At 40.7% G+C, this 14,504-nt stretch overlaps 1 protein-coding gene across 1 annotated transcript in view; it reads right to left on the bottom strand.

The window, feature by feature from the left end:
- LOC150076228 (uncharacterized) overlaps positions 1 to 8,272 on the bottom strand; it is a 744,224-nt gene extending 735,952 nt beyond the window's left edge. The window contains exon 1 of the mRNA XM_090387291.1: positions 8,182 to 8,272. Coding sequence (XP_090243417.1) covers positions 8,182 to 8,223 — 42 coding nt within the window. The 5' untranslated portion in view covers positions 8,224 to 8,272. The remainder of the gene's footprint in view (positions 1 to 8,181) is intronic.
- Positions 8,273 to 14,504: the final 6,232 nt, after the last annotated feature.

Below are 14,504 nucleotides of genomic sequence, written 5' to 3'. Positions count from 1 at the left end.
TAACATCTTTTATGACTTGATTACAGAATGATTTACATCTACCATAGGCTTCTGTGTCATCTGATAATTTATAGGCATCCCATGCACTTTTCTTCTCTGCCACGTGTCTCAATAGTTCATCTGACAATATGATTGTACCATTCCCCTGCCCCAGCAGAATTAACCTTCTGTCACACACATCCTCAATTTGAAAAAGACACTCGTAGTGTCTGTGAGACACTCATTTTTTGTTTCAATTATAAAAAATTTATTTTTAGCTTCTTTTTTTCTGTACTGAAAATGGTAATTTATTAATTTGATTTGCTATTAGCATTAGCATTAGTAGAGGCATTTGATGCAAGAAAGCAAGCTTATGCAGCATCAGCCAAAAAAAAAAAAAAAAACCCACTTCCACTTCACCCCTCTGTTCGTTCAAAATACCTGTCCAGCTGAGCCTTAAACTTATTTAGGCTATCAACCTCCACCACAAGGGTTGGAAGTCTGTTCCACCAACCAACCACCCGCTGGCTAAAGGCAAATTTCCGCACGTCTATCCTACATCTGTCTTTCCTCAATTTGAATTTATGCCCTCTCAGGTGATTTTTCTGAGCTAGAGGAAGAATCCCATCAGCATTGAGCATGCTTAAACCATTCAAGGCTTTATACACCTCTATCAGATCACCTCGCTGGTGCCTAGTCTCCAGACACTGTAATTTGCAAAACTTAAGCCTTTCTTCGTAAGAGCACCCCTTTGTTCCATTCACTAATCTTGTTGCCCTTCTCTGTACTCGTTCCAGCAGCTCTACATCCTTCTTGAAATGAGGCCTCCAGACCTGTATACAGTACTCTAGGTGTGGCCTGACCATCGCCTTATACAATGGAATAATCACCTCCTTTGATTTGCTAAATCCAATTAAAAATCAAATGAAAATAACTGAGAGAAACCAATAATAATAATAGTTTTTCTTGTATTTTTTTTTTAAATTTCAAGTCACTGAGCTCCAGATTGCATGGCATCTGGCAGATGCAGTGTGAACATCTGTATTTTTGTCGGCTGTTCACATTTAGCTAACATAATCAAGGTTCTATGGCAAGACGACATCTGTCACTGGCATCTCACAGATGCCACATGGGAACAGAAATTGCTTAGAAGAAAAATAGACATTTTTGCTAATCTTGCATCTCTTAAGTGCAATGCAAAAAAAATTAATGTTACATAATTCATAGTATAGCAAAATGAAAACTAAAAATATTGTGTTAGCATTAGCATTAGTAGAGGCATTTGATGCAAGAAAGCAAGCTTATGCAGCATCAACCAAAAAAAAAAAAACCCACTTCACCCCTCTGTTCGTTCAAAATACCTGTCCAGCTGAGCCTTAATCTTATTTAGGCTATCAACCTCCACGACAAGGGATGGAGGTCTGTTCCACCAACCAACCACCCACTGGCTAAAGGCAAATTTCCGCACGTCTATCCTACATCTGTCTTTCCTCAATTTGAATTTATGCCCTCTCAGGTGATTATTCTGAGCTAGAGGAAGGATCCCATCAGCATTGAGCATGCTCAAACCATTCAAGGCTTTATACACCTCTATCAGATCACCTCGCTCGTGCCTAGTTTCCAGACACTGCAATTTGCAAAACTTAAGCCTTTCTTCGTAAGAGCACCCCTTTGTTCCATTCACTAATCTTGTTGCCCTACTCTGTACTCGTTCCAGCAGCTCTACATCCTTCTTGAAATGAGGCCTCCAGACCTGTATACAGTACGCTAGGTGTGGCCTGACCATTGCCTTATACAAGGGAATAATCACCTCCTTATCCCTGCTGGAAAAATTCCTGTATATCATTGACAATACTCCATGAGCTACTCTTGCAGCCCGTCTGCACTGCTCAGAGAACTTCATATCTGCCTGCACAACCACCCCCAAGTCCCTTCCATTCTCTACCACTGTCAGTGTAGTACCACAGAGTTGATACGTTGCTCTGGGGTTGCTGTTTCCCATGTGTAGTACTTTACATTTGTCAATGTTAAACTTCATTTGCCACCTCTCACCCCATCTGCTCAACCTTTCCAGATCCTGTTGCAGCAGCATAGTGTCAGTAGTGTCCTTGACAACCCTGCCAACCTTTGTATCGTCTGCAAAGTTGGACATTAAGCTTGATATACCATCATCAATATCATTTATAAATACAGAAAACAATAATGGACCCAACACTGAGCCCTGAGGGACTCCACTAATAACATTAGTCCACGATGAGCAGTGTCCATTGATTACCACTCTCTGTCTTCTCCCCCTCAACCACCCCTTTATCCATAGCAGCAATTTGCCTCCAATGTCACACTGCTCCAATTTGTGTAGCAGTCTTCCATGTGCAACAGTATCAAAAGCCTTTCTAAGATCCAAGTATATAATATCAAAGTTATTCCCTGCATCCAGTTCTTTTGTGACTGCATCATAGTATCCAATCAAATTGGTCAGGCAAGACTTCCCCTTAACAAAACCATGCTGTGTCCGAGCTATGACTAAAGTCTTGTCTAAATGATCCTGCAGTGCTTCTTTAACCAGTGCCTCCATTAATTTTCCTGGAACAGAAGTTAAGCTCACAGGTCTATAATTAATTGTGTCAGCCTTTGATCCTCCTTTGTGAATTGGGGTCACATTTGCACATTTCCAGTCTATGGGTACCTCCCCTGAGTCCAAGGAAGCTCTCATAATTATGGCTAAGGGTTTGCTTACTTCCTTTGCTGCCTCCTTTAATATAACTGGATAGATCCCATCCACCCCGGGTGCCTTTCTTGTGTTTATCTTCAACAATTTCTCCTCCACTTTACTCCCAGTTATTTCAAGATTCTGTAGCTTACTGCTAGAGTTGAATACACCTCTGGCATTCCCCTCGCTGAATAACTCCTCATGTTTGAATGTCGATGCAAAATATTCATTTAGTTTGTTAGCTACCTGAGCAGGATCATCAACAGTTGACCCATCAATATCAAGTGGACCAATCTGATTCATCCCCTTCCTTCTAGAGTTTACATAAGTAAAGAACTCTTTGCTGTTTTTCTTTGCATCCCTTGCCAAGGATTTCTCGTAATCTGCCTTTGCCTGCCTAACCTCCTTTGTAACTTGGTTGCATATCAACTTGTATCTATCATAGGCTTCTGTGTCATGTGTTAATTTGTAAGTATCCCATGCATTTTTCTTCTCTGCCATATGCCTCATTAGTTCATCTGACATCCATTTTGGCCTAAACCTTGAACAATATTTCTTAGTTGGTATGTAAAGCCTAGTAGCTTCCAAGATAAGTTCTTTCAATGCTTCCCATTTTGAATTTGCTGTTGGTAACATCATCAGTTGGTCCCACTGTATAGAATTTAAATACTGTCTCAGTCCATCGTAGTCACCTTTACGGAAGCAATAACCTTTCCCTTTACCCCTAATGGTAGTTACCTCTTTGAGTAAATCCCACTTCAGCACACTGTGATCACTGCCACCTAGTGGTTCATTTATCTGCAGATTCTTAATGCATGAAGAATCACTGCTGATAATCAAATCAAGAGTATTACTCCCTCTAGTTGCCTCCCGAACATGCTGATGTAGAAAACAATCATCCAATAAATCCACAAAAGCCCTGCTAGTGTGTGAGTGACCAGCCCCCAAATTCCAGTCAATATCTGGGAAATTAAAATCTCCCATTATAAGACTCTCTGATTTACTGGCCCACTCTATTTCCCTGTACAGTTTCTTATTATACTCATCAGAGTCATTAGGCCTATAGCACACTCCTACTCTCAATTTTGATCTCCCAATGCTTATGTCACACCAAACTGACTCAACACTGTACTGTCCAACGATGTCGACTGGCTTCACTTCCTTGGTTACCAGTGGTTCTGTGTTACCAGTTAGAGGATACCGTTGGGCAAAAGGTACACAAGAGGATTTTATCTCATTTACAAATTTAAAAAATAAAACAGAAAAAATTTAAAAAGTGGCATACTAGCAACAGAAGGTTAATAAAAGTTTCTCCAAATTTAAGCATCCATACATAATACATAACTAAAAATATACACACGTGTCATTTTGAAATTTAATGCTCTTACCTGTTTTCAGTACTAGAAAATTGAAGTGGCTATTAGTTCCCTAGTAGCCAATCAAATTGGTCAAACAAGATCCCCCCCTTAAAATATCCATGCTGTGATTGTAGTATCAACTATATTTCTGTCAAGATGGTCCTGCATTACACTTTTAACCACTGACTCAATTATTTTTTCTGGAACAGAAGTCATGCTTACTGGTGCGCAATTACTCACAACAACCTTTGATTCCTCTCCGTAAGAGAAGTGACATTTGAGCATCTTTAGTCCATAGGGAGATCTCCCCTGATTCCAAGAATACTCTTATAATTATGGCTAACAGTTGGCCTTACCTCTTTTGTTGCTTCTTTTAATATAATTGGTTGCCAACCGGGCTAGCCGGGTGGGCAAAGTGCCTGCCTGGCAACCCAAAGGTCGCGGGTTCGAATCCCACCTCGGGCTTGGATCAAAGTACTGCAAAAACCTTGGGAGGTATATTATGGCCACAGAAGCCGATGCGCCAACAACTACAAAAAAAAAAAATATATATATATATATATATATATATAATTGGATATTTTTCATAGGTCTCAAGGGCCTTATTTACTTTTCTCTTCCACCTTACTCTCATTTATCAAAAAGTCATTTAATTTCCAGTTACTATTAGGTATATGACTGGTCACCATCCTTAAAAACTTCATATGTGAATGAATGTAGTTTATCAGCAATCTGGACAGAACCATCAACAGTTACACCACTCACATCCAGTGGATATGCAAAATAATCCTTTAATACATTTCTTTGCATTCTTCACCAAAGACTTACCATAATTGGCCTTAGCATACCTAATTCCCCTCCCTAAGTAACTTACTACAGACTAGTAATTCCGAGTCTCCTGAAAATTCATAATCATCCTGTCATTTTGATTCTCTACTGCTATGATCAGTTCATCTGATATTCATAGGAGTCTACACTGTAAAGAATATCTCTTAGTTGGTATGAAAAGCTTGGTCTATAATCATTTCTGTGAAAACTTCCCATTTACAATTATTAACATTAATTGATCTCACTCAGAATAACTTAAAACTATTTAAGTCCACTGTAATCACCTTTTCAAAAATAAAATCTTTTCCCTTTACCCTTAACAATAGTTATTCCTTCCATATCAAAACATGTGTCATATACTTGAAAATTCTTAATGTATGATGAATCATAGCTGATAATCAGATCAAGAATATTACGTTCTCTTGTTGCATCCCTAACATGTTGTTAGAAAGCAGTCCCCCAGAAAATCAATGAATGTTCTGCTATTAGTGAGCTGCCAAACCACAAGTTCCCATCAATAAATGAAAAGTGAAAATCCCCCATGATACGATATTCTGATTTCTGGCCCACTATTTGCCTGTATATTCATTATATAAGCAAATAGTGGTTCATTATACTGTACATTCATTTAGCCTATAACATATTCCAACTCTCATTTTTGTACATCACACTAGACTGAGTCAATGTTATTGGGTTTCAATTTAGTCTAATGTTTTAGAAGCTGTGTGCTTCTAAACTCCTCCCCCCCCATATTACATCAACACCCTGATCACTATGCATTCTGTTGTGGTTTGTGTGAATGCATGCCTTTTCCACTGCCCAAGTCTCCTTGTATCCCCCTCCCACCTGTCTGTTGGAAGATCATATTTGTTTGCTTTCCCAGTACGGGTAGGTTAACTATCTGGTGTCAATCCCCCAAAAATTGATGTCCTTCCCTGCATCCTCTATCCAAAGCTACTAACACCTTCAATACTTGTTAAGCAATACCCTTAGTGTGACCACACTAAGTGCAAGCAGACCAATGAAGTGGCACACTAAACTCTGCCTTATGAAGGCATGAAAGAGTGAGATTTTCACTTCTACAACATGATATCTTATCTCTAAGTATTACATTCCTGAAGTAAACATAACTGTCACAAGAGGCTGTTCAGAATTTAAACTCAGTAAAAAAAAAAAGTAAAGTGCAGCCATTATCAACCCACTGCAGGATGGAAGTCTCCTCAATAATTCATGCTGAGGGAAATGGTCCAGTGCGGGTTGGCAGATCGACCATATTCAGAAGTCAGGGGCTTGAACCCCGGTCTACTCAAAGAGCGTGTGCTACTGCACTGCTGCTCATGACCACTTGGCTACAGAGGCATTAGAGGTTAATAATGGACTAACTACAGTCATCTCTAACCTTTACAAATTCTATTAGTGATATCTTATCTGTGAGTATTACATTCCTGATCTGGAAATGATCATATAAACTGGCTTTTATCTGTATGATACTGTAAATACATGGTGGGTTGCTAAAGGTTGGCTCGAACTGCCTAATACAATAAATAAATAAATAATAAAAAAAAAAAAAAAAAAAATCTGTTGCAGGGACCTGAGATGTGTTCTTCTTAGTGGGGGACCCACTCCTGTTACAAGGCTGGCTCCTGGCCCTGTGAGTCTCACTTTGTTCCACTTAGGTCCTGATGGATTTCACCAGGAAGCCCCTCCCTCACCTCCTTAGGTTGTTCCCAAATGCAGTAACTAGAGTTAGTAAGCTCTACTCACAGTTGCTGGAATAGGATTGTGTGAGAACTGGATGCTGATGTCCAGAACTGTTTGATTCTGTAAGTGAGTAAATCAGTTCTAAGTCCTGAGAGGCTAACACCTGAACAGCAGCTGGTATTCCAGCTACACCCAAGTGTCAGAGTTTCTGTAGTATAGGAATATACAAGTGTGATAGACTAGTGAAAACCTTTCTGCTTCCTTGTATAGGCTGCCTTTGTACAGAAAAGGTGATCACTAACTGCATAAATGTGGCCCGCATTGTGCCATATATAACATGCATGTAAACTGTCTGTGTGTGTTCTATGGTTGATTGGTGTTTTGCTGGACCAAAAACCTGAATTTCTAGGAGGAAAAAAACAATTCTACCCTTGCCTGAGACTAACTAACTCAGTCCCATTGTGAACAAGGCCAATAAAAATTCCTCACATCATCAACAGGATTCAAACTCAGGTCTTTTCCAATAAGTGTGTAAGGGTAGCAATTCTACTACCAATTATGCTATCCACAGGGATTTGTCTGAACAGCAGCAGCACTGTAATTCTCATAAGAACTGAATTTTTGAAAGGGGCATCTAAGACTACTTTAACTGGAATTGTTCCATAATGCTCCAGTATCAGCACATATTTTAATATAAAAGCTTTCTGAAACATATTTTCCTTTGGCTGTTAAAACAAAATTAAAAGAAGCTTATTAACAATATTTTTAAAGGTTACAAAAACCCCAGGGGCTCACATCTGGTGAGTATGGGTTTGGCACACCCAGGGTCCTGAGCTGGATATCATAATTATTCTCTTTCTTGGTGATTCCCTTGTCTCTCTCTCTCTCTCTCTCTCTCTCTGTCTCTCTTAGGGTAACTTGGGAATTTTTTTGGCTGGTGCAGCATAAGCCTCAGGCTTCCTTGCACCATATAGGTAATAATAATAAATAAATAAGTGTATAAACATAAAAAAAAAAAAGTGTGATCGATATAGTTTATTTGACTTTTGGAAATAAACGTAATTGTAATTTTATTAAAATGAAAAACTCGTTCATACTGATTCTCCACCATCATTTTTAATTAATAGTTTTCAGCTACTCTCTTAGGGCTAATTACGTCCGCAGTTATACTGGATTTATTCTAATTTTCTTAGGCATACGACAGCCGGAATATGTAAACATACTTAATCTCTCTCTCTCCAAAACAAAAAACAAACCGCCCAACCAACAAAATTTAAAAAAAAAAAAAGGGCGTCTTAGTATGCAGTGCATCCGAAATAGACCGAGACATATTTAGTAATAATGCAGCCATATGATAACAAAAATATAGTTGACTATAATTCTTCTACAACACGTAAGATTTTTCGAATTTATTGTCAAGTCATCGAATACATGACAAGGTAAACATCAGGCTTCAGAAGAGCATCTTCCGTATGAGAAGAAAAATAAATAAATTAAGCGGATGGGACTCCTAATGTAGATACACATTTCAGTACAATAGGAATGTGAATAACCAGATCAATGCAAAATGTAGGTTATGTGTTATTTAACATATATTGACATCACCTTAGTCTGGTCTGGCCTCCTATTTAAAAGACGGTTAAACATTCCTTCCACATGCACAGCAGAGTACTCTTCAGTTAAACTTTCCTTCCGGAAGTCGAATTCATAGGACGGTCATGCATTCGTTGGTACCGCCACTGATGTTTGTAATTCATTTGATAATATTTTTCAAGACCGACCACAACAAAACAGCATTGTTTTGTTAATCGATAAACAACAATAGCAAAAAAAAAAAAAAAAAAAAAATCATAACTGGTATCAACGCATATGAATTATGCAGGCATTTCGTTTCGCTGTTGTTGTTGGGTTTATAAGTCAGAACAACTGTAAGTTCGCGTACCAATTTCCATGCTGTGCGGAATGAAAAACCCGAATAACTAACGGGAAACCTTCTCTACCCCTCTCAAAATTATCTAACTACAGCTTCAATTGAAGAGGAATGAGATATTCCTCCAATCATACACGAGACTCAAGCTTAGACTTCATCAAATGAATAACAAGTGGCAAAACTGCTATACTGTCACGGGCAACTGATAACATGTCGGTCGGAATTCCTGGAGTTCGCCAGTTGTGCGAGTTCTTGATCGTCTGTTTTACTGCTTCTTCCCCAATCTCTCACCCTCTTATTATTTTTTTTTTCTCCCTGATTGGGGTTCTACCTCGTGACAGGTATTGCTATCAAGTACACAGGATGGTTGTTGTTATGTCTGGCGTTACTGCTGGTCGAGGAACTCTCTGACTGTCCTACAGGTGTTCAGAATTGCGACTTTCTGGAGTTCCTTGTAGGTTTTCGCTGGAAGACCTATTGCTGCTAGGCTGTTATGTAGAGTCTTTGCTACCATACCTGTGGTTGACAGGATGATCGGAATGGTCGTTACTTGTTGCATATACCACATCTCTTTGATCTCCTGTCTTAGGTTCATGTACTTCCTAATTTTTTTCCCATGGGTTTTCTGCCAGTTGCCAGTCTTGGGTACCGCTATGTCAATCATATAGGTAGCCTTTTCCTTCTTGTCCACAAGGGTTATGTCCAATCTGTTGTGCTGGATTGTCCTATCCGTTATTATGGAGCGGTCCCAGTACAGTTTTTTTTTTTTTTATTATTATTATTAGCTATATGGTGCAAGGAAGCCTGAGGCTTATGCTGCACCAGCCAAAAAAAAAAAAAAAATTCCCCAGTTACCCTAAGAGAGAGAGAGAGAGAGAGAGAGAGAGAGAGAGAGAGAGAGAGAGAGAGAGAGAGAGAGAGAGAGAGAGAGAGAAATAGAAAGAGAGAAAAGTAGTAGTAGTAGTAGTAGTAGTAGTAGTAGTAGTAGTAGTAGTGGCACTTGATGCAAGAAAGCAGTGTAGGAGCTTATGCAGCATCAGCCAAAAAAAAAAAAAAAAAATCACACCATACCCTCCAATTGCCTGTCCAGTTCCTCCTTAAATTTATTTAACCTATCAACTTCCACAACGACAGATGGAAGTTTGTTCCAGCAATTAACAACCCGCTGGCTAAAGGCAAATTTCCGCACATCTATTCTACATCTATCCTTTCTTAATTTGAACTTATGTCCCCGTAGGTTCGTATTCTGAACAAGTGGGAGGATCCCATCAGAATTCAGCGTGCTCAACCCATTCAAGGCCTTATAGACCTCAATCAGATCACCGCGCAGGTGCCTAGTCTCCAGCCACTGCAATTTGCAGAACTTAAACCTCTCTTGGTAAGAGGATCCCTTCATTCCCCTCACCAATCGTGTTGCTCTTCTCTGTACACGCTCAAGCAAATCTACATCCTTCCTAAAATGAGGCCTCCAGACCTTATACAGAGGGACAATCACCTCCTTTTCCCTGCTAGCAAAATTCCTATATATCATTGACAAAACCCCATGACCTGCCCTAGCAGCCTGTCTACATTGCTCAGAAAACTTCATATCTGACTGCACAATTACTCCCAAGTCTTTTTCATTTTCTACCACCTTAAGTGTAGTACCACACAGTTGGTACGTTTCTCTGGGGTTACTTCTACCCATATGCAGTACTTTGCATTTGTCAAGGTTAAACTTCAGTTGCCACTTCTTAGCCCATCTGCCCAAATTATCTAGATCCTGTTGCAGTAGCACACTGCCATTACTGTCATTAACAACCCTGCCAACCTTCGTGTCATCTGCAAACTTCGACATTAAGCCTGATATACCTTCATCAATATCATTGATAAATATACAAAACAACAGTGGCCCCAACACCGAACCCTGTGGGACTCCACTAATAACATTAGTCCACGAAGAGCAGCACCCATTGATTACCACCCTCTGTCTTCTCCCACTTAACCATCCTTTTATCCATTGCAGCAACTTACCCTTAATACCATTCTGCTCCAATTTGTACAGTAGTCTTCCATGCGCAACAGTGTCAAAAGCTTTCCTGAAATCCAAGTATATGATATCAAAATTATTTTTTGCATCCAGTTCCTTTGTGACCACATCATAATAACCAATCAAATTTGTCAGACAAGACTTTCCCTTAACAAACCCATGCTGTGTCTGAATTATTGCTGCAGTCTTGTCTAGATGATCCTGCAATGCATCTTTAACCAGTGACTCCATTATTTTACCCGGAACAGAAGTTAAACTAACTGGTCTGTAATTATTCGTGTCACCCTTCGAACCTCCTTTGTGAATTGGGGATACATTTGCACATCTCCAGTCCGTGGGAACCTCTCCTGAGTCCAAGGATGCTCTCATAATTATGGCTAAGGGTTTGCTTAGTTGCTTTGCCGCCTCCTTTAATATAACTGGATAGATCCCATCCGCCCCAGGTGCCTTTCTTATGTTTAACTTCAACAATTTCTCCTCCACTTTGCTCTCAGTTATTACAAAATCATTAAGCACACTGCTACAATTTGATAACCTTCTTCCATTTTCAAACTGTAATGATTCCTCACGTGTGAATGTAGATGCAAAATACTCATTCAGTTTGTTTGCTATCTGAGCAGGATCATCAACAGTCGAACCATCGATGTCAAGTGGACCAATCATATTCAGCCCCTTCCTTTTAGAGTTTATATAAGTAAAGAAATCCTTGCTGTTTTTCTTAGCATCTTTTGCCAAAGATTTCTCGTAATCCGCCTTTGCCTGCCGAACCTCCTTTGTGACCTGATTACAGACTAGCTTATATCTGCTACAGGCTTCTGCGTCGCCTGATAATTTATATGCATCCCATGCATTTTTCTTCTCTGTCACGAGTCTCATTAGTTCATTTGATAACCATTTAGGCCTAAACCTTGAACAAGTAAAAGGGAATCACCAAGAAGTTTGTGGGTTGGGTCTCTTGTACTGCCTGGGATTCGTACTTGTAGTACAGTACACTTTCTTCGACCAACTGGTATTTCCTTGCTAGATTCTGATGTATTATCCTGGCTACCTGGTCATGTCTATGAGTGTACTCGGTCTGGGTGATCACCTTGCATGCCGCAGTGATGTGTTGCATCGTTTCTGAGGCCAGGTGGCATCGTCGACATATGTCATCGGACACACCGGTCTCCTTGGCGATGTATTTTCTATAGTTTCTGGTGTTGATTACCTTGTCTTGGATGGCGAGCATGAATCCTTCAGTCTTGGGGAAGAGCGTCCCGTTCGTGAGTCCTGCATTGGAAGCAATTTTATATATGTGATCTTGATGGAGATCATTGTAGTGTCTGCCATGGACTGTCTTCTCTGCCCATCTTTCTAGCTTCGTTTGTACCTCCTGGTTGGGGGTGGAACTCCTCGCTTAGGTTGAGCGGGGTATACCGCTTGTCTATCTTCCTCATGACCTGGTGTAGTGCTGCTGTGTGTTTCTGGAAGTAATCCTTCAGGTTAACTATCGCTGTCTTCTGTCGCTCAATGAGGTCTATTAGGCCCCTTACTCCTTCTTCCCGGGCAATTGTCAAAATCTCCACGGCAGATTTCGGGTGGTGTTGACGGCTCTTGGTCATCATTGTCCTTGTCGTTGTTATGATATCCTCCATCTCGGTGTTAGTCCAATTTATGACCCCGAAGGAGTATGTTAGCACTGATATATATATATATATATATTTATTTTATTTTATTTATTTATTTTTTTTTTTTGGTTGATGCTGCATAAGCTCATACGCTTGCTTTCTTGCATCACATGCCACTACTACTACTACTACTACTACTACTACTGGGACTGCATGGGTGATTAAGGCTTTAACTGTTTTGCTTGCAGCAGGCTTCTGACTCTCTGATGGTATTTTTCGGTCAGCACTCGGGCAATTGTCAAAATCTCCATGGCAGATTTCGGGTGGTGTTGGCGGCTCTTGGTCATCATTGTCTTTGTCGTTGTCATGATATCCTCCAGCTTGGTGTTAGTCCAATCTATAACCCCGAAGGAGTATGTTAGCACTGAGACCGCATAGGTGTTTAAGGCTTTAACTGTGTTCCCTCCGTTCAGCTTTGCTTGCAGCAGGCTTCTGACTCTCTGATGGTATTTTTCGGTAAGGCAGGCCTTAATTTCCTTGTGCTATATTTGCTGAGCGTGCATCATCCCCAAGTATTTGACGGCCTCTCACTCTACCATGGCTTCGATCTCTTTACCACTCTGCAGCTAGTAGTTTCGGTGTTCACTAATTTTCCCTGACGCAATCCATGGGTCTTGCATTTGTCTAGACCAAATTCCATTGTAATATCATTGCTGAATTCTTCGGTAATCTGGTGTAGTTGCTGGAGGTGTTTCACGGTTACCACATAGAGCTTGATGTTATCCATGTACATCAGGTGGGTGAGGATGTGCAGGTTCTTCCTTCCTTCTTTGAGGTTATATCCGTACTTGCTACTGTTGAGCATGGCAGATAGCAGGTTAAGTGCTAGACAGAACCACAATAGGCTCAGGGCATCTCCCTGAAAGATTCCTCTCCTGATGGGGATTGGTTGAGATATTTTCGACCTTAATGGTGGTACTCTATTTCGCCATCGTCTCTCCTAGGAAGTTTGTCACTATCGGATTGACTTTGTAGATGTTCTGTGCCTCTGTTAGCCAGGTATGAGGCACGGTCGAAGGCCTTGCGGTAATCGATGTAGCTGTGTACATGTTGCGGCGTTTCTTGTAGGCTTGCTCCATAACCGCGTCATCTATGGTTAATTGCTCCTTGCATCCTTTGCTCAGTCGCTTGCATCCTTTCTGCTGTTCGGCCATTATGTTCTGGCTCTCCACGTGGTCTGATATCTTCCTGGTTATGCAGTTGGTTAGGATCTTGTACATTGTTGGGAGGCAGGTGATCGAACTATATTTCGCCGGGTTTCTTGTTTCTTCGTCTTTAGGCTTCAGATATGTGATTCCTTGAGTGAGAAACTTCGGGATTGTCTTTGGGTGCCATATCATTCGGGTGAACTGCTCTTCCAGGTGCTTGTGTGTGTGTGCAAGTGAGCTTCTTGTACCAGTAATTGTGGACGTTATCTATTCCTGGAATTCGCCAGTTGTGAGAGTTCTTGATCGTCTGTTTTACTTCTTCCTGAATCTCCCACCCTCTCATTTCTTGTACATCCTTTGTATTGGACGTAGTCTCTTGCTCAGTGCAAGGAGGTTCCGCTTCAATGTGTCGAAGTACTCTCCTATTCTCTGATTTTATTTTCTCATGTTTGCTGTGGACGCTGTCTCTCTTGAGGATGCTCTTCACTTTTCCAATTAATTTCTTACTCCTATTGCCCCATTAGTACTCGGTCAATCGGCCTATCTTGACTCTTAATTCTTCTATCTTCTGCTGAAGTCTCCTTTCCCAAGCTGGTGGTTCCTTCTGTTTTCGGTTCTTCTGCTGCTGGTCTCTCGCTTCTATTCCATTAATCCTCGTGGCTGCTACCGCAGCACAATACATAATTGTGTGGATGGCGGCCAGTGTTGCACCATTGCTGTCGAGGTAATGCGGTATTATGTGCCGATTCAGGTGGACTGTGACTCTCCACAAGGTTCTATTCGGCCTCTGCTTCGGTATCACGTGAGTTTTTGTGGGGTCCATTCCTTCGAATTCTTTTAAGGCCTTCTTCCACTCGTCCTCTATTCTGGATATCATGACCTCATCTCTTTCCACTTCAGCTGCTGTGGGTTGTATGTCTTCTTTCTCTGGTTCGGTGGTGGTACGTACTTCCTCCTCTGGTTCCGTAGATCTTTATCCATTGTATTTGATCGTTCACGTCCTGCTTGATTTTTTCCAAGAATGCAGGAGCTATCACACTCTTCGTGACGATGGTCCTTCTCTGGTCCGCTATTCGGTGTTCGGTGACTTGAATATCCTGGAATCGTTCCAGTTATTATTATTATTATTATTTTCTATATAGTGCAAGGGAGCC

Source organism: Mastigoproctus giganteus, chromosome 13 (assembly GCF_048544385.1).
Source record: "Mastigoproctus giganteus isolate SK-2022 chromosome 13, ASM4854438v1, whole genome shotgun sequence".
Classification (NCBI taxonomy): Eukaryota; Metazoa; Arthropoda; class Arachnida; order Uropygi; family Thelyphonidae; genus Mastigoproctus; species Mastigoproctus giganteus.
Note: the sequence above shows the minus strand (reverse complement) of the source record. Positions and strands in the feature narration are given on the sequence as shown.